The 20,485-nt window shown below is 42.8% G+C and overlaps 1 protein-coding gene and 1 long non-coding RNA gene across 2 annotated transcripts in view; one reads left to right on the top strand and one right to left on the bottom strand.

Annotated features, from left to right (window-relative positions):
- Positions 1 to 12,612, top strand: part of LOC113973626 — a 38,509-nt gene extending 25,897 nt beyond the window's left edge. Inside the window, exons 3-4 of the long non-coding RNA XR_003536281.1 lie at positions 10,093 to 10,251; positions 12,428 to 12,612. This is a non-coding gene — a long non-coding RNA (uncharacterized LOC113973626). The remainder of the gene's footprint in view (positions 1 to 10,092; positions 10,252 to 12,427) is intronic.
- LOC113973625 (von Willebrand factor D and EGF domain-containing protein-like) overlaps positions 1 to 20,485 on the bottom strand; it is a 178,579-nt gene that overhangs the window by 117,983 nt on the left and 40,111 nt on the right. The window contains exons 3-4 of the mRNA XM_027695986.1: positions 11,574 to 11,802; positions 8,753 to 8,985 (exon numbers count right to left, since the gene is read on the bottom strand). Coding sequence (XP_027551787.1) covers positions 8,753 to 8,985; positions 11,574 to 11,802 — 462 coding nt within the window. The remainder of the gene's footprint in view (positions 1 to 8,752; positions 8,986 to 11,573; positions 11,803 to 20,485) is intronic.

The following is a 20,485-nucleotide window of genomic DNA, read 5'->3' as shown; positions in this document are numbered from 1 at the left end:
TCCTGTCTCAGAAATTGTGTCAGCAACATAAGAAGTTCCTTTTTTTCCCCTTATTGCATTATAACTATGATGCAGATGTGCCTACAAGGTTTATATCATAAAAGAAAAAAAAAAGGAAAAAGAAAATTCCCCCAAACAAAAAACTCCCCCAAACACAATGTACCAGGACACTTATGTTTTATTCCTAGCACAGTCACACAACCTTTATCTCTGCTGAGCCCGCACACCATCTGCCATCTTAATGTTTCATTGGTTTCAGAGAAACCAAATTGCTAAAATCATTCCTAGGATCATGAGATTAAAATACAGAGATTTTCCTTAAAGCATATGACAATAGACTCTGAGACTGTAGTTCTAAATATTTTTTTGGGCCTGTTCTCGGAAATGGACTAACAGATTGTGACATATGAAATCAAATTACAAATAGTCAGAAGACATATTTATAGCTGCTGCCTTTTTCAAGCCTCAAGTAACCCATGAGGAAGAACTGGACCAATCCATTTTTTTTCTCCATTGTACTAAACTCCTTTGGATGGATTTTCCATCATCATTCACTGACCGTGCTGATCTTGGTAGCTCTCACATGCTGGCTCAGGCATGACCCTCATGATCACCAGCTACAAAACAGGCTCAAATCCAGGATATTCGCTGAGTTCTGTGGTCATATGGGCATGAGTTGCACAGCAGCCTGGAATAGCTCTTTCACCACCCTAAAATCACTGTTTGTTACCATCAAACTGAATAATCTTCTTCCCACACTCATTTGTGCACAATGAAAATTGTCCACCAGCAATACAGTCGTTTGCAGCACTATGGGGAAAGACAAGTGTTTTCTGGGCTGTTCAAGTGGATTATTTCCAGTCCAGGTCAGTCCCAGGCTTATGTGCCCTTTGGGATATTTTTACCTACACCATTTTTCTCAGTCTTTTGCAGACAGCTCCAGCCAGTTTGGCCCAGTGAAAATGGTGTCATTTGTCACATTAACGAGATGGAAGCCTTGAGGTCATACTGGGTGTACTGGGGAAAAACAGACTCAAGACCTCACCTCACAGAGGTACTTTACAGTTAAAATTCCTCAGATATTTCGTAGTTAGTCAGTTTGCCTCCAAAGTAGAGCAAGTTGTTGTCTCCTCAATGTAATAAGCCCCTGTTATCATTAGATATTTATTATCTCCAATCATTCCCTAAAGGCTCGTGTTCAGCTTACAGACTTTTCAAAACAGTTCTTCTGCTGGGAAGGCAGAAGGCAAGTGTTGATCATCCTCCTGCAGCTTCTCCTGCAGCTGCCACAGGGAGAGGCTGCAAAATCAGGCTCTGACAAGGTGGTGACAACAGAGAAAGAGTTCAGGCAATGTATACTCCCCCTACCAAAAAATAACTAATACTGATCCCCTTGCAGAGCTCTTGGAGCAGATTATATGCATCTGCATTGCAGACACTATATTTGCTCTCACTGAGCTCTTTGCACTTTTGGCTTCAGTGCTTTTAACCAAAAATGTTCACACTAAGGCTTCCCTCTGAGCATTCCACGTGGAGCATTCGTGCCAGGCAGGAAGCTGTAATGACAGGCATCAGGGGCACGCACAAGGATGCCCAGCACTGACGAAGACATCGGACTGGTGATTTTCCCCAAAGTGACATTCTGGGACATATCAGAACCCAGCCCTGTTGTGTTTCCTCTTATATATATTTTAGAGGTATATTTTATTGATAAAGCACTCAAAGAAAAATTTACTCCGTAATGATACACCGAAATACTCTTAGACTATCAGTCCATCCCAGCTCTGTCCTCAGCACCCTTAGAGATCTTCAGTGCTTTTGGAGATTAGCACAAACTTTGCAAATTTGATATGTATTGACAGCCGTCACAAGTTACATTTTGTTTCTGTCTTTTATATCGTTCCTCCCCTTGTAGTACCTTTACCTTGTTAGGTGCATGCTTCACAATCAGCAGATATGTTCATCGGCTACCAAGCTACAGGTTGACAGTTTGTCACATAATTATGATGATAGTCATTCTGAGGAGGGTTTGGTTTTTTTTTTTTTTGCCTTCAGCTAAATACTAGCTCTTTTTTCTCCAGTTCAGTAATCAACTTTTTCTTTCTCTTTTCTCCCCCCCACCCTCCACCCATCTCAGGATGCAGCCTTTTTAAAGCATAGAGATAAAAGCATCACTGATAGCAGTATGCTGATGGCCATGACAAGTTAGGCAGTATTTTTCCACAAACTCACAGGATCTGTTAAAAAAATCAAATTATTGTTTTTCATCATCCCTTTTAAAGGGACAGAAATGTAAGTGTACTCTCAGACAGGATGGCTGGATTTCTTCTCAGCATGGGCTACTCCCTTTTCCCCTTGTGCAGGCAGAACTTTCCATAGGGCAGAAAACTACTTCTAGGCAGAAAATTCTGATTAAAAAAGGCCCTTTTAATCTAAGAAGTGTCTCCTTTCCTCTACGTTGGAGCAGATTTCCCCCTTTCCATGGACTCAAACAGATTCCTTCCCATTTTGACACGAACCCGATGAGCAGTTTATTTAGCCAAAAGCAGAATAATTTAGTTATTAATTTGGTGAGGGTCAGGTAGCTCTGAGAAGCAATTTGGGAGAATATTTTAATCCTAGGACTTGTCACCGCCTCCAGCAAATTTCTCCCTAGCAAAACCTGCATGTTAAAACATGGGTGTTTTCCCCCATAGCTTTCAGAGTTCAAAACTCATCAAAATCAGTTACTTATACTTATTTTGACCATAAAAATGCCTTGAATTTCACCTTTTCCTGTGCCCCTAATTAATTCTGAATCTACTGTGGGGAGTGCAGGCTGGGGCACAGAGGGGGATGTTTGCCAGCACATCCAACATTGCCATGTCTCCTCTTTCAGCAGCCTCTCCCACTGTGCTCATACAGGGGCTTGGGTTCCTAAAGGCCAAAGAGGAGTTACTTGTGTGCTCAAAACCCATCCCTGCTCATCAGTACCTGTGAAGGCTCCTGGGTTTGCCAAAAACAATTTCAGGAGCTCTCAGAAAGATGCCCACCTCAGGCACATGCTTCTCAAAGCATTGGCTGAAATGGTGCCACCTCCCATCTCCACAGTTGTCTCAAGGGCAATGTCACTTGTCCCCAAAATGAGAAGAGCTGGCAGATGGAAGTACTGGGTTTGTGTCTGCCCATCAGGATGGCTTGAAAGTTTCACCTAAACAGCCACCAGAGAAAACAAGCAAGTACAAGTGCCAGTCCCTGGCTGCAGTCCCTGCTTCTTCTCCTAGTGCAGCCTGTGACCTGGGGGTGGCACAATCCCTTGGGAAGGGCAGGATGTGTGCAGCTCACAGCCAGGTGGGCCAGCTACCCATTTGCCATCTCCCCAGCAAGCGTTTGAGCTACATTGTGATGACAGAGGCCAGACAGTGCCAACAGCAATGGCTTAAAGCTGAAATATTTGCTTTTACTGATAGTGATCATTCAAAGCCCATATACGGCCAGGTACACCTCAGTAGGAGTCTGGATGAAGAGGTAGATGGAGGCACTTTCCTGATCAGGACATACAATCTCCTTAGAGGTGTGGGAATTCAGGGATGCTGACCCAGTTAGTAATTTATGTCCTCCACTTGTGGGAAGCTCCCTTCTCAACACGAGGTACCCTTTAGGGTTACCTACTTCTTCCTGTTCACTGGGCAGGAAAGTCTGGATGCTGCTGGGAAGATGCAGATGCCCAAACTGGGGTGATTATTAACTCCAGGATTGGATCTACCTTCCTATAGCTACATCAGCTATATCAGAAGGCAGGCTGGGACTGCAAGGGTGAGAGTCACTCAGTAGCACTCATGGCTTGCAGCTGGAGGGTTTGGCAGGGAATCATCACACAGGGTGAAAGGTGTCTCCCGATGGCTGTCAAGGCACAGGAGCTGCCATTGCCTGCTCCATTAAACACTAATGGGCTGGGGTTAGAAAAACCTGGAGTCTCCAGTCTGCTGGGAGCTGGGGGTGCGTGTGGGAGGGAGCTGTGGTTTACAGCCTTGATGAAAAGAGAAGGGATGAGCAGAACTGAAGGATGACATTTCTAGGGAAGCCAGAGGAAAAGAAAAATAGTTCTCATTAGCTTGAGGAAGTGATCTGGCTGTAGGTATTTGCAGAAAGGTGTAGGAACAAAGTTTCTGGAAAGGCTTTCCAGAAGGGTTAGGGGGAAGAGGAAAGTAGGGAGAATCTGACTTTGATTTAATTAATGAACTAGGCCTTAAAGCTTTAGAACACAAATTGCTCCTTGTGAGGGGCCGTTGGCTGCAGAAGGGAGGGAGCTGGTGCAGCAGCGTGACCTGACACTGTGGGGAGTCCAGCTCTGCTCACTTTGTAACTCACTGTATATAAAGAAGGCAGCTCTTCCCAGTTGTCAAATGGCCAAACAGTGTGTGAAAGCCGACTGTAGGTCATTATTCTGCTAAGGAAGGAAATTTTCCCAGGGTAGTAGTAAGGTGTTTTATCATCTGCAGAGTTTTGGTCGTCAACTCTCTGACCCTTTCTACTTTAAAAGCTCTGTTCAGGTTCCCCCAGAGTTCTGTTTCTGTGGGGATGCTCCTCATTTTCTACCTGAAGGCTGAGAAAGAAATTGTAAACTCAGGTGTGACCTACAAACTAGCAGGTCTTCCTATTTCTGCTGTTGATTTTGACAAGTCCAGTGGCTGGGAGGGGTTTAGCATTTAAGGGGGGGAAATGCCACTTTGGCATTTAACAGTTCAGATGCCAGTGCAGAACGAACTGTGAAGTGGAAAAGTGTGAGTCAGTTTGAGAGCTGTGCCAAGAGCATGAAGTAATTGAAGAGGAGAGATGCTGGGTGTTGGTGCTGGCTGGGGGTTTGTAAGCTTAGAGCTTATTATTTTTGGGAAAGGAGAAGGGGCAAATCCTAAATATAGCCTTCTAAGTGCTGGAGGATATACATAGGTATAGACTTAATATGTTTTAACATTTATGAGCCCAAATGCCAGGGATTCTCCATCTAAGCTAAGTGCAATAAATGTACTGGATCCATCATCTGGTGTGGGTTTCTTCAGGAGATCAGCAGCTTCTTCTCTCCCATGAGCTGAACTGGGACCTCTTCTATTAGAAGTGCTGGTAATGAGACAAAGATCCTATTTCCCTGAGAGATGAAGAGTAAGTGCTCTGCAAGATCTGGCTTTAGCATCAAGAACAACAGGATAGTAGGATCTCTTTCCCCATCATTGGAGGTGTTCAAGGCCAGGTTGGATGGGGCTTGTAGCAGTGTGGTCTAGTGGAAGGTGTCCCTGCCCATGACAGGGGTCTGGAACTGGAAGATCTTTGGGTCTCTTCCAATCCAAACCACTCTATGAAATTTCACACCTTTTCCCTTGTGAGGGAAAAATAGTTATTTTATATACTGAAGCAGTAATTTACATTTTTTTTTGTCTGGGGCATTATCTGCTGTTGTGCAGAGTTCCATGCAAAGCAGCTGCTTCTATCACAGAGCTCAGAAAGGCTGGTTTTGCTTAAACATTCTTATTTTACCATGCGCATCATGGTTTATGTACAGTGACAATTGCTCCTCACCGTGTGAACTTTTGGATTGCTGCGCTGAGCAAAATCTGCACAGTTTTCTTCTAAACACCTTTCTTTCTTACCATAACTCATTACTCACAGTGCGCCACTATAATTTATAGATGGCTGTGCCTCGAGGAATGAAATGACCTCTGTCACTATCACATAAATAAGGCTTAGGAATGCCAGGATTTTCATATCAGATGGAGTAGGCTTCTTTCACAGTTTATATAGAAATAGTGGCATGTTATAGATTTATTTAAGGCTGCAATAGTTTCGTGAACATTATGCTGCCAACATTACTGTCTGAAATAACAAAATTGGAGCCCAAAGATGGGAGGAAAAAAAGGACACATGATGGCTATTAAAAAATAACTGGCTGTTTAGTCAATACAAGTTCAGGAATGTCGGCCGGTAAATCTCAGCTCTTTTCTAAGGTTTGACTGTGTATTAAAATATATCAATAGCCATTCTATTATGGGGCTGACCTATTACCTGGAGACTTTTTTACAGATAAAAAATAACATAGATATCAATCACCTTTTAGGTGATTAAAAAAAAAAATCTTTTTGCTTCGCTGTAGTTTTTTTATGAAGAAATGAACAAAGATGCCAATTTAGGGCCATGAATGTGTTGAGACCAAATGCAGGTTGTTGTGCAGGTAGAGTTGAAAAGCTAAAAAGGTTAAAAAAAGGAAGCAGTTTTCAAACACTACAAATTCTGCATCCTTGGGGGAAAATTCTGTGTCCCGGTGAACAAATTCTGCTCTGATTGCCACCAGTGCCCCCCGGCAGTGCAGAGCCATGGGGATGATATCACTGGGCTGTGCATGGAGAAGGGGAAACAGAACTGGAAAGTGCCCCCAGTTCATTGTCTCCTCTCTCATATGGCTTCTATCAGGGGAATCTGGCCTCCCTTTCATGCTGCCTGAGAGAATAGTCTTCCACCTACATCTTTCATGGGCAGGTGGAAGCTGCCAGCTGTCTCTGTGCAGTGGAGTTTGGTACTCAGGGTTTGATTCTCCTTTTAGTGCCATTACCTTTCCTCTAGGGTAGCCCTAGCAATGCTAAATTTCTTCAGATTTACACCACTGGAGGGGAGAGTCTTCTCCTTTGTGACTCTTATTAGACATCCAGACTAGGATGGAAAACAGGGTGAAATGTTTTTTTTAATCTTTATTCTGTAAAAGCAAATTCTCAGTTACAGCTGAAGCTTCATCGCTTGGTATTTACCCGTGATGATTTATGAATAATTGTAATTAGTCAAATAAGCCATGAAGACCTTTAAAGAAATCTAACAAGGAAGAGAACATTTTAGTCTCACTAAACCCACTAAATTAAACACGTAGTTTCAGCAGAGGACAAAGAAGGGCTTACTGAAAACTTAATATAATAAAAATGGTCTTATAAAGATTTGGCAATGCTACTAGTTAACAGAACCATATTTTCTCTGAATCCCTCAGGATTGTTAAAACTAGATTTGAAGTGATTGCAAGTGAAATTATTTTGATGAAAATATCTCTTCATAACACAAACTTGTCTTAAACTGGCAGAATTATCTGTCTCATAATATGTGAGGGCATCATCAGTCAGATTCTGAACTCAGGAGGCATAATTATGAGGAGAAATGACAAAAACAATCCTATCTAGATTGTGTTACTGTTATAAATGACTTATCCTTTCAAGAAGTGGAAAAAAGTTTAGAATAATTTCTTCGACATCTGTCTAGGAAAGGATGAGATCCACCTGTCTAGAAGAGGCAAGGGAATCTTTGGCACTGCATCATCTGGGCTGCATCAACAAGGGCATCACTTGCAGAGATAAAGAAGTCATCATCCCACTCTACCCAGCACTTCTCAGGCCACATCTGGAATACTGTGTTCAGTTTTAATCACCACTACACAAGTAAGATGTGGGCAGGCTGGAGAGGGTCCAGAGAAGGGCCACAGAGATTACCCAAGGCCTGGGAAGCTGCCACATGAGGGAAGGCCTGAGAGAACTGGATTTGTTCAGCCTTGATACAAGAAGGCTTAGGGAGACTTCATCACCATGCTCCAGTTTTTAAAGAGTGGCTACAAAGAATATGGAGACACCCTTTTTGCAAGAAGTAACATGGAAAAGGTGAGGGGAAATTCTGGTTAGACACAAAAATTATTTTCTTCACAAAGCGAACAATCAGCCATTGGAATTATCTCCCCAGGGAAGTGGTGGATTTCTCAACATTTGAAATGTTTCAGGTTCAGCAGGACAGGGTGCTGGGCTGCCTTGTCTAGACTGTGCTTTTACCAGGAAAGTTTGGACCAGATGAAGCTTGAGGTCTCTTCCAGCCTGGTATCCTATGATTCCATGATCTCAAAGAAGAGCTGCAAAATGCCAAGACTATTTCCAACCTACTTTTAACACAAGACCATTATCCCTGTTTATTCCTTCAGTTTGTTGTAGCATCACTAATGGCCCTCTGCCTATAAAAGTTATGAACCTAATTTAACTTTAAAAGTCTTGTTTCTGTAGCATGAAAGGCCATGAATTCATACACAAGTCAATTTTTTTCACATCTTGTATTGGTTTCTGTTTTGTTGTTGTTGTTGAAACTAGATCTGTGTTGCTGTGTAAGCCATCAAATATACTTCTTAAAGATTGTTTTGTAATGAACTCTATCTTTCAGTGTGCTATTGAACCAAGAATTTGGAATCAGAGAGGCAGAACACCATGAAAAAGACCATAAAGTAAACCTCCCTCTATTTTAAAATGTGCTATCCTTTTTTTGTGTGAAAAGATGTGATTGTGTCTCTGATCCATGGATATAAAAATTACTGAGTGCATATAGCTGAGCCTGCCTCTGCTGCAAATTCTCACTCTTGCAAGATATGAAAAGTAACAAACAAAAATTGGCTCAGGCACATGTAGCTATCACTTATACAAACTTCATAGCATTAAAGTGTACTGTAAGTGCAAATATTCAAGTTGCCTTTGGAAAGTAGTAAAATACCTTCCATGAATTTACTGCAACTCAAAGAAACGTTACAGGTCCTGAATCTCGTTAATGTTATTTAATAATCCTGTTATGAAACAGTTTCAGTACTTTCTAGTGCAGCAATTACAAGTATGAAGAGTGAGGAGCAGCACTAACAAAAACACAGGAAAGATTTAAGAAAGGGATCTGATCCCCCCAAGTGTTTGACCTGTTTTTGCTGAAGGCAGGGTGGCATTACCGTGTCTCCCAGCCTGAGGTTTGTGCCGTCCATCTCTACGTAGGAAAACGACTCCAAGGTGATCTCCCGGTGGATCTGCTCTCTCTTGCCAGGGCTGGAGAGGCGTGACCAGAGCACCACGTACTGCAGGGGGGGCTTGGAGGGAGGGTGGCTGTAGGTGCACTTCAGGTGGACACGACCTTGCACGAGCTCGGGAGTTATCACTGGTTGCAAAGACAGGCTCGTGGGTCTGTCTGGAAGAGGGAAACAGATGAAGGATGTAACACAAAATGTTATTTTAACGTTACAATTGTTCACCTCACAAGAAGGTGTCAATATAACTAAACGTGAGAGAAATGGTACATTTTATATTCCTGAGATTTATGAACCATGCAAGCGAGAAAATATATTTCACGTGAAATGCAAAAATTGCTAATTGTGTACTGACTACCCACTGTTGCTGTAATATTTGACCTGCTTTTTTTTAATGTGTGTGTGTGTTGGGTTTGTTTTTTTTTTTTGCAGTAAGAGAAATTTTATGGAAATGAAGCACTCAGATTAATACAAATTAATTAGCCTGGCAAAGGCCATCAGCTTTGCATTTCCCTGAAGCACAGCCTTTTGATCCAAGTTTTGCAATAAGCACAGAAGAGATATGAGAAATCATTACGTTGCAGAGGTAAACTGACTCTCAGAGAGCATCCAGCCCATATTGCCACGCTGTGAAGATCCTTTCCAGCCTGTTTTGGGATGTATCTAGGCCAGGTCTGCTCAGTTTAGTCTCCCTCTGCCCAGAATAATGTCATTGCTCTAAAAATACAGCCTGCTTTCTGCAGACTTCAACAGGTAATGAAGTCTGAAACCTTTCTTCCTGTTAAACTCACCTAGAAAGTAGAAACAAAAAGATGTATAATAGCACAGGGGGATGTTCTTTCATCTCTGGAGACAAGGACTCAAACAGAACATGAAGCTGGTTCAGATGCCTTGAAAGGATAAATTAAGTAACTTTTTTGGAGGAGAAAATATTATGGGAGCCCAAGAGAATAAGTTATTAACAGAACGGAGAACCAGTGTGTTAACATCTGTCCAGGGCAGATAACAAGGGGAAAGAAAAAGAAAGAAGTTACTTTAAATATGAGTAAAGACCAGTTGTTTATATCCTTTTCTATTTTGTTTCTAAGAAAAGCTGCCTCAAACTGTGGCTCACACCATGACTTTCTGCCGGAAATTTTCCCAGAAGGACAGAGTTAGGTGATCAGCTCATGGGAGGATGTGAGCGGCATTGCAAGCACAAATGCTGCTTTTCCCAGCTGTGTCCTTTCTGACAAGTTATGAAGCTTTAAATTCATTTTGTTTTGCAGGTCAGGAGCGCTGACCAGTGTCCTGCTCCTGAGCCTCCAGCAGAAGGGGCTGGGGAATTGACCCCTGCACGGAGCCGTGATGATGCCAGCTGGACCCGGCTCTGGGCCTGCGTGGGGCTCCTGTCATGCAAAGTTTACAGCTGAATTTAAGACACTGAGGTAAAACCCCCCCAGTAAAAAACTTTGGGTGCTTTCCATACAATGCATAATACTGCAAAAACATCCTAATGACAAGAAAAGACCCAGGAGGACTGGCCCTCACTGAAATGCTGAGGAAAAAGGTGAAAGTTTCAACAGCAGTGGTAAGAAAAAGGCAGCAATTCTTTGGTTTGGGATAGATGGGAAGGGATAAGTTTTCTTTTATGAAAAACACAGGGAGATTTACGTCACTAAACAGGTATGAATCAACAGAAAGGACAAAATTAACCACCCAAAAGGTACTGGCAAAAAAATTCTTTGAACAAGGGTTGTGGAAATCTTATAGTTTATAAAAAAGCCAAGCTTAAACTGAAAAATGACTCTATTCAGTCAAAAAGTAATTTCTGAGAAAGAATCAGTTTCATTTATTTTAATGGATTTTTTTTATTTCAAATAGTGAATTAATCTCATGTTCTTTGAGCCTTTCTTCCTTCCTCTTCTTCATGTGGGAATGTTAAAATATTGATAAAGATAAGAAAATAGTTATCTTTCTCTTTAAAATTTATTTAAGCTTGGATTTTGCCTGATTGAAAGCTGATAACCCTAGTTTCTTAATGTGCCATATCTCTGTCCAAAACACTGAAAGGAAAGTATAAAGGTAATTTATTTCATTTTTAGAAAGAAGTGTCTTTTCTGATGAAATCTATATGAACCTGAACGTGCTCTAAAGTTCAGAAGGTTTAACTGAATGAGCAATTGCTTTCTGCTTTTCCTTTGTTTCCTAGCTACCGAACAGGGGATGCATCTCTTGTAGTAGGCTGAAAATGATTTCTGATGAGAACAATTATATAAATGTCATGAAAAAGATGTTATCAATCTGTGGGGTTTGGTTTTTTGTTTTTCTTTTACTTACAGAGTTTCAGAATTATCTATTTTTTTGGGGTGGTGGTGGTGGTACTAGATTATTAAAGATAAGAACAGACCTTAGAGACAGTATCCTGGATACAGTGCTTCACTACAGCTGAGATGCCTCCACTCACTAGCTTTGCAACTTCAAGCCAAAGTGGAGCCAAAGACAGCAGGAAAGGTTACATGTGAGCTGTAACCAAGCAAAGAACGCTTCAGTAATACACACCAGATTACATTTTGCACTGGTAATAAGAGCTATTCTTCAGGAACACCGTGGACTGCCACTGATTTATTTTCTACACGGTCTGCGTCTTACCGGGAGTGATGCTTGACTCACAAGGTCACCGAGACGTGCACTGCAGCACCAGGACCTTTGAACACCCAGCCTGAGAGGCATAAGTAATCTTTTTGATAAATACCTCACCAACCCTCACCTTCTGCACAGTAACCCATGCATCCTTGAGTGGGCTGCAGGAGGTACACAAAGAATTCCCCGCAGTTCCTGACGGCGACAGGTATCCGAAACAAGCAGCAGTCCCTGGTGCCCCCGAAGAGGACCTGCCAGGTGGCACAGGCCGTGAGCCTCTTGCTCTCTCCAGGAACTGGCAGGGATTCAGACTTCAGTGACAGCCACACCGGAGCTTGTGTCCCACACTTGTTCATCTGAGGATGCACACAAAAGAAACCATTTGGAGCAAGTGCCATAAGACTCTGTGGAGAATCACTAAAATCCAAGAATTTGAGTGTGGTGAACCTGGAGGGTCAGAGAAAAGGATGTGTAGGTGGGGATGAAAATGTCTTGCTCGGTTTTAGAGAGGTGACTTTACACAGATAAAACTCTCAAAGAACACAATAACTGGATTTCAAAGTATTTTCCTCTGGTTTTGGTTGGTTTGTATGAAAAAGATGAAAGCACATAAACAGGCCAGATCCCTTCCCTGGGGAGAACCTTTTGGTCACATCAGCTGGCTGGACAGATCTATGCTTCATCTGTGGCAGAGGAAAGCAAAGGCTGACAGAGCATGAGGGACAAGAAGGTGTTAGGACCATCCTGAAACAGCAGGTGATGCTCAGAGCATCACACCTCATCACCTGCTTCCAAAACAGCTACAGTTTCAGCTGCCATGGTCCTGGCAGCTCCTGCCCTACCCTTCCAGCAGGTACTAGACACATCTTTGGGGCCTGAACCTCTAACTCATTCTTGAGGAGAGACAAATATATAGGATGTACAAAACACATGTGCAGCATATGCACGACAATAATTTATCTTTTCTGTTTTTACTTTCAGGCTTTTATCTATTACCAAATTCCCTGAATACCCTGAATGCAGGAAATCCCAAAGCAGAAGGAGTTGGTCCTAAGTGGTTTAAGACTGATTTCCCTCTCCCAACTTACAGAGGAATGTTCAGGCATCTCAAATCTGAGCTGCCCTCTGTACCTGCGCTTCCCACTGACTAAAGGAACATGATTCTCCAAGGCTGTCTTTAATTTAAGTACCTCAGTGAGGAGATTAGGTATAATCAGAGCCTTATTAAATATACAAAGCCAATTACAATGGTGACTCGTTATTCTGCATCATTACCTAGCATTTGCCAATATGCAAGGCACAGAGATATTGGAGCTAAAGTTTGAAAATTATTACCAAATACTGACAATAATTTAAGTCTCAGACATCAGTCCTATTCAGCAGAGTGTGACTGGGGCATTCATTTTGCATTTCTTCAACCAGAGATAGTGAACCACCTCTACCAGTCTGAACTGGGGAACAACTTCCTCCCGGTGTGAATGTTTGGCTATAAATCACATTGAAAAAAAACCCCCAAAACAACCCCACCGTTTTTTCCCATTGGTCCAGGTTTACTGCTTCACTTTTAAGATCAAAAGTTGTTTGTGACAGCAGAGGAAGCACTGAAAGTTAAAGGATAAATTTATTGAGTCATGCACCAGTGCCCTCCTGCAGTTTGAATTGTACCTGGGAGTCACATGAGCCAGAAAGCAGGGTCAGGGGACTGGGGGTGCACACCCACAAAAGGAAACGTATTTGAAGAAAATCAAGCTTACAGCATGAATCATAGAATCATAAAATCATAGAATAGGTAGGGTTGGAAGAGACCTCCAAGATCATCAAGTCCAACCCCTGATCCAACTCCAATTACTATATCATGGCACTAAGGGCCACGTCCAATCTCTTTTTAAAAACCTCCAGGGATGGTGAATCCACCACCTCTCTGGGTAGGCCGTTCCAATGCCTGATAACCCTCTCTGTAAAGAATTTCTTCCTAACATCTAACCTAAACCTCCCCTGGCAGAGCTTGAGCCCATGTCCCCTTGTCCTATTGTTGGTTGCCCGGGAGAAGAGACCAACCCCCGCCTGGCTATAACCTCCCTTCAGGTAGTTGAAGAGAGTGATGAGGTCGCCTCTAAGCCTTCTCTTCTCCAGACTAAACAACCCCAGCTCCCTCAGCCTCTCCTCATAGGACTTGTGCTCAAGTCCCTTCACCAGTCTCGTTGCTCTTCTCTGGACCCGCTCCAGCACCTCAATGTCCTTCCTGAACTGAGGGGCCCAGAGCTGAACACAATACTCAAGGTGTGGCCTCACCAATGCAGAGTAGAGGGGAAGGATCACTTCCCTGCTCCTGCTGGCCACACTGTTCCTGATGCAGGCCAGGATGCCATTGGCCTTCTTGGCTACCTGAGCACACTGCTGGCTCATGTTCAGCCTCCTGTCGATCAGCACTCCCAAGTCCCTTTCTGCCTGGCTGCTCTCCAGCCACTCTGTCCCCAGCCTGTAGCGCTGCAGGGGGTTGTTGTGGCCAAAGTGCAGGACCCGGCACTTGGCCTTGTTGAACTTCATTCTATTGGAGTTTGCCCATCTCTCCAGTCTATCCAGATCCCTCTGCAGAGCCCTCCTGCCTTCCGGCAGGTCGACACTCCCTCCCAACTTGGTGTCATCTGCAAATTTGCTGATGATGGACTCAATCCCCTCATCTAAATCATCGATAAAGATGTTAAAAAGGACTGGGCCCAGCACTGACCCCTGGGGGACACCACTGGTGACCGGCTGCCAACTGGATGCAGCTCCGTTCACCAGCACTCTCTGGGCCTGGCCCTCGAGCCAGTTCCTGACCCAGCAGAGAGTGCCCTTGTCCAAGGCGTGGGCTGCCAGCTTTTCCAGGAGTATGCTATGGGAGACAGTGTCAAAGGCTTTGCTGAAGTCCAGATAGACCACATCCACAGCCTTTCCCTCGTCCACCAGGTGGGTCACCTGATCATAAAAGGAGATCAGGTTGGTCAAACAGGATCTGCCCCTCCTAAACCCATGTTGGCTGGGTCTGATCCCTTGTCCATCCTGTAGCTGCTGTGTGATTTCACACAGGATAATCTGCTCCATAAGTCTGCCAGGCACCGAGGTCAGGCTGACAGGCCTGTAGTTACCCGGGTCAGCCTTGCAGCCTTTTTTATGGATTGGGGTGATATTTGCCAACTTCCAGTCGTATGGGACCTCCCCAGTGAGCCAGGATTGTTGGAAGATGATGGAGAGCGGTTTGGCAAGCTCTTCTGCCAGCTCCCTCATTACCCTAGGATGGATGACATGGTCTGATTTCCATTTGGAGCTGATTATTTTCAGGCTTCTAAAACCAAGGACTCCAGAGAGACACCACTGAAATTGCCCAAAGTTTTTTCACCCCTGAAATGTGGCGGCAGCCGAGCAGAGGGGCTGACTGCCCTCCTGTTCGGTGTCCTGGTGCTCTTGCAAAAGGCACCAGAGCTCACACAAGGCAGCTGGTCCCTGGGAAGGAGCAGCGTGCTGTCATTGTGCTAACAAAGGAGAAGATGGGATCGACATGAAAATGCTTTCAGGTGGAATTTTAGGGCAACTCCTTCCCTTCCTTTCTTTAAAAGCCACGCCATGTGTAACTTTTTAATAGGTTTGTTCTATTTATTTATTTACAGCTTTAAGGGACACAGGTGTTCTCTGAGCTGGGAAATATACAGATGACAGGAATTCGTTGCATACTGATGAACTTTTGACCTAGAGTGTGAGATCTGGTGAAGTAGCATGTTTCCAAAGCACATTTATGAGCATACACTTGTACTGAAAGGACCCAGGAGAATAAAAAAAAACGATATCCAGTGGAGATGTATGGGAGCAGACAGAAGGATGGGAACTAGAGCTCAGTGGTCTCTGCTTCATACTCTTCTTGATGAGATATTTACACCTGGAATTTCCTCTGACACAAGGAAACTGCAAACTGCAGTCTCTCTGCATGTATGAGTAAAGATTTCTGGATTAGAACATTATTTTTGAAATTACACTAAAATGCAGGTATTAGCTAGTGCACCCTGATGGTGTTTTGAGTCACACAAGACAAGAAAAATACGAGTTGTGGGTAGCAGAACAGCAGGGAGGAGTGAGTGCTGGAGCTCAATAGGTGTGTGCAAGCTCACAGACCCTTGAAGGAAATGGTCTGGAAAGGAGACACAGCAGAGCCCACCCATCCCTCCCACGGCACTCCTCTGCTCCCACTGATCCCATGGCTGCACTGGAACTCACTGTCTGAGGAGGAGGAGGAGAAGGGATGCTGGCATCACACTTGCCATGGCAAGCATTCCCAGTGCTCCTAACGTCCCTGCAAAAGGCTGTTGCCACCATCTACTGATATTTGGCTGCTGAATAGTGATTTTCATCACTTTGAGGTGACTCGATCTCCTGAAACTACCTCTGTGTCAAGATACATTTGCACCTGTTTCTCAGCAAACTGAAAAAATACTCTTAGGATTTTCTGTAACAGACCTTTTGCTGATGAAAATAAGCTATTGTGTCCATCTGATACTGCCTTTGTCAATGTCACTGGAGCCAACACGTCAGTGCTGATCCATTGTGAGTGTGACTGTTGGGCTGCCTCTGGCCAGGCACAGGCAGTGCCTCAGTTTCTCTGGTTGCTGCCTGACCTTGGGTAAATAAATCACTTACTCTCCGTGTACCTCACTTCCTTATCTCTCAACCAGAGGTGAAGGTGGCTGAGATGGTAACAGCACTTCCCTGCCTTGAAGCAGTGCTGAGAAGATAATTCATTAGTGAGATACCCACCTATCTGCTGTGCTGTGGGCCATGTAGATAAATAGACAGATGTGAGTCCATTCTGGCTGTGAAAAAAGACAAAAAGCATTCCAAACATAAAAGTGGGTCTGTATCCCTTGTTAACGCAGAGAGGAAAAAAAATAAAATGCTGAAATAAGAGGAGGGTGATTTTCTCCCTCTGTATTTATCCTCGCCACAAGTCTGTGAGCCATTTCAGTGCTTGGGAAAGCATGGATTAGCATCACTGACGTCAGCCCCAGCACTGTGTGCAGGCTTCCTGATAACCCCCCACTGGCATCTCCGGCACCCTGGATTTGTCCTGGCAAATCCTGCACTGAAATCGCAGGAGCGAGATAGTTCCTTGTGTAATGTGCACAAATTACAAGCAATAACCAACCCTTCTGAGGGATTTTGCACCCAGGAAAAGTCAGACTGTGAGACAGAAAGTTATTGTAACAAGCTATAATGCAGTATTACAGGCTGGCCAAGGAGGAATTTTGTTATAAATCAGGTATTTCTGTTTTCCTGGCAGCTCTGTGGCATACATGAATTTATTTTCTTCTACAAGCTGCATGCTGTCCGTCTGAGTCAGGCAAGTTGCCCCACACGAGCTGAAAGGATTTGCTGCATGAGACCTCTGTGAATTAGAAGACAGTTATAAAAATGAAGTCTAGGAGAAGAGGTTTCAAAGAGCTAAAATTTTTGAGTCCCGGCTGTGGTATAATTAGCATTAAATTTTGTTGCTGTCATAGGGCAAAGTAACCAGAAAATTAAATATAGAGGTAGTGAATGATTGGCATTTAGGATAGAGCATTTATCTGCAATACCTACAGCTACTGATGCTCTAAGGGTGTTGTAAAGCTGTGGGAATCTCACACCATAATTCAGCAGCATTTCCAAAAGGAAGAGGAATTACACAGCTGCCTTCACAGAGGAGCAAACTCCACAAGTTTAGGCATCCAGTGACACACACAGCTTGCACAAAGGAGAACTTCTCTAACACAAAAGGGAGATTTTAGGCTGTTGCCAAGTTTCTTTAGTATCCTTGCATACTTTATCCAATTATTGTTAAGTGGTGTTTTTAATCTTCAAAGCATTTTGTAAACCTTACCTAATTAATCCTCACAACACCCCTATGTGGCAGGTAAGCATTCATTAAGTATTTTTGATTCATAATTAGTCACCAGCTAATCATTTAAATACTCCAGTTTAGCAAACCTAAATAAAAAAAAATAAATACAATTTGTTCCCTCTGCCAAAACAAGGAGACAAACCATTATTGTTTAATCCAATGATGTCTCCTTCCATTAGGTTGGAGTTTGGAGTATCAACAAGTTTGATTGATTGAACACTACGGTTCTTCATAATTGCACAAAGAAATCAAGCTTGATTGTTCTCGTCACTTGGGTATTGCTGAAATTATGCTGTTAAAAATAAGTAGCACCATATGTGAGAAATGCATTGTTTTAGTTGGATGGAGATGGAAGGCTTTTTGGTGTGCTGCTGGTTGGCAGTTAAAGCATTGTGATTTTGCATCTGTTATCCGCTCAAAACTTTACTTTGCCTTATTTTTTTCTGAATTTCTTTGTAGCAAGTAAAAGTAAATAAAATTTTTTATTTCAATCTGAGCCCGGACTCCACAGTTTACGTCAGGAATATCTGTAGTAGCAATTAAACTGGTGCCTGTCTTGTGTTTTCTTTTAAGCACATGCCTCTGAACAATAGAGGCTGTAATTGTAATTTCTTCGGGAGGCTTTTTGTATGTCTGAAAAACAAACAAGAAAAACAAAGCCTCTCCATACCTACCATCATGATTTGAAATATTCACATATATGTGTGAGAAAGAGAATTATGGATGAAATAATACCTTGAAAGTATCACTTGCTTTTAAATTTGTAGAACAATTGCAAAGCAAAGTAGGGTTGGATTCAGAGTAAAGCAAAAATTGAAACAAAATGCTAAATTAATAGCATGCAGCTGAGATATTGTGTTTTTATTGTGAGTATAAAATGCTCTACAACAGGTTAAAGAGGAGGGAATTAAACTGAGTATAGGAAAAATAAACCTTCTCCTTCTCCAGAGGCTGAAATATTAAGCATCATAGGCAGGTTAGATTTGAAGAGCTTTAACATGACCTTGTTTTATACACCAAAGATTAGCATTTAAACCTATGTTTGAGCCTAGTACATATATATAAAAGTAAATTTGTATTGTTGAAAATGCAACTGTTGAGAAAACGCCAGCCCTTACTGTGTAACATGTCCTTCTGGTTACACTTATACAGCGGTACATGTATTTAGAGCATAAAAAGATTTGGAGATGGTTTTGCTGATTTAGAGGATGAAACTTCTGAAGAGGGGTATTCGAAGTAATATTGGTACACCATCATAGGCAGGTATTACTGGGCATTTCCCAAACAGAGTGTTGTACCCATAACTAACCTGTAGGAAAGCTTGTTACAGAATTGTGTATGCCAAAAATTACAGTCACGGGACTGGCTCATGGGGGAGAAATTACTTTAAAGTGTTATACAACCCATATCTGAATCCAGAAGCCCCTGAACCAAGGGTTGCTGGGGATTGTTAATGTGCAAAGGTGAAATTATTCCCCCATTCCTGCAGTTCCCTCTAGAAAAACACATTCAGCTGCTGGTGAGGACAAGCACCTGGGACCAATGGACCTCCCTGGTAAGGCAAGAGGTGACTGAAGGCTTCTACCATGCCTGTCAACAGGACTGCAGGAAATGGAGTGAACCACAGGACTGCCTTAAGACTGGGAGGAAACCAAGAGTGGAGCTATGGCTGCTCTGAGAGGTTGAACTTGAGCTGACAGGACCAGGTACCTGAATGTTTTTGCCACCCCAGCAGTGGGTGTGCAGTGATTTTTGCTAACAGTGACTTAACATTTGCATTAATCTCTCCACTCAAGAAATATGGTACCAGGAATCCTCTGTTGCAGAGCACAAGTGTTTGATAGTGGCAGTTGTTCCAGTAGTGATCCTGTTTTTAATCCCTTTCTTTTTAGCTTATTATTTTCTGTGTGCAATTGACTACTCAAAGCTGAAAATATGGGCTTTGTTTGAGAAGGAATGAAGCCGACTCGTGTGTGTGGTATCAGGAGTATCATTGCTGGCTCCAGAATCAATTACTCCTTGCATAATCAAGTTCTTAATTGATATTTTTCCTTAAAATTGCAGAGTATGACTCATGCTTTTTTACCCCCATGTAAATGAGGGGAAGGAGTGTATTTGCAGCCCTGTTTCTGGCTTTGTTGTGAGTGTGGTGTGGCATTTGCTTTACAGGCAGCAGCGTGCACTGCTCCGCTGTAATCCACAGATTGATCTTTTATCTGACTGTGGAGCAGATCTTCAATAACACTGGTGTGTTATGTTCTGTCACACTTCCTTTTAGTGTTTATGCCTCTCATGGGCCTTGCCCATATGCACATGTATACAGATGTATGCATATAACCTGCATAATTTGAATTCAGAAGCTGGAATTTCTGTAATTGATGTATGTTTTTCCCATATTGGCTGTTAAATACTCCTCTGTATTTTTAATATTTTTAATTTTTCTATCACTATTGTTCTTCCTCTGAAGGTCATTCTACTACCAGGTCTGGCCATGTCTGTGCATTCTTTCTTGCTCCTTAGAACACTGCCTTAATCTTAGTAAAAGCTTCCCTATGCTTTCTTCCTTTAATGTTTTTGCCTTTCACAGAGAATTGGGCAGTTCTTGAAGAACAAACTGTTGTTTGTGGTCCGTAGGCAGCAACCTCAATACCTGGGGATCCAAAATTTACAAGTTTGTGTTGCTTTTCTACTAGGATATGGTTTTAGATGGGGAAGTGGCTGTGGCCAAGAGAGCATGCCCAGGATCTGGTAATTGCTGTGCCTCCTTTGGGAGAACAGGAGGAAAGACAAGGAAGAAATAGAGGGAGGAAGGTCAGGATCATTCGTTACCCTTCCCACCCCCCCTGAGAAATTCAGCAGGCAAAGCCTAAGTTGGAAAACTGTTTCAATAAAAAACCATTTTGCCACTGGAGGAATAAGTTTACGTACAGCAGTTGGATTCAAGGGGTAGAGAGTTCAGGAATACAATTAACATTTTCACTTTCTTTGACACAGAAGCTTTCGGGTTTTTCTTCTGTCTTTTTCCCCTTTGTTTTCCACTTTTTTATTAAATTAGTGGATGAGAAGCAGTTCCTTAATAGCTATTACTCGTTTTTCATTGTGAAGTTTACTGTGACAAGGTTGTAGTCTGA

This window comes from Neopelma chrysocephalum, unplaced genomic scaffold, assembly GCF_003984885.1.
Source record: "Neopelma chrysocephalum unplaced genomic scaffold, ASM398488v2 Primary Assembly neopelma1_103b, whole genome shotgun sequence".
Taxonomy (NCBI): Eukaryota; Metazoa; Chordata; class Aves; order Passeriformes; family Pipridae; genus Neopelma; species Neopelma chrysocephalum.
The sequence above is the reverse complement of the archived record's forward strand: the minus strand, read 5'-3'. Positions and strand labels throughout refer to the sequence as shown.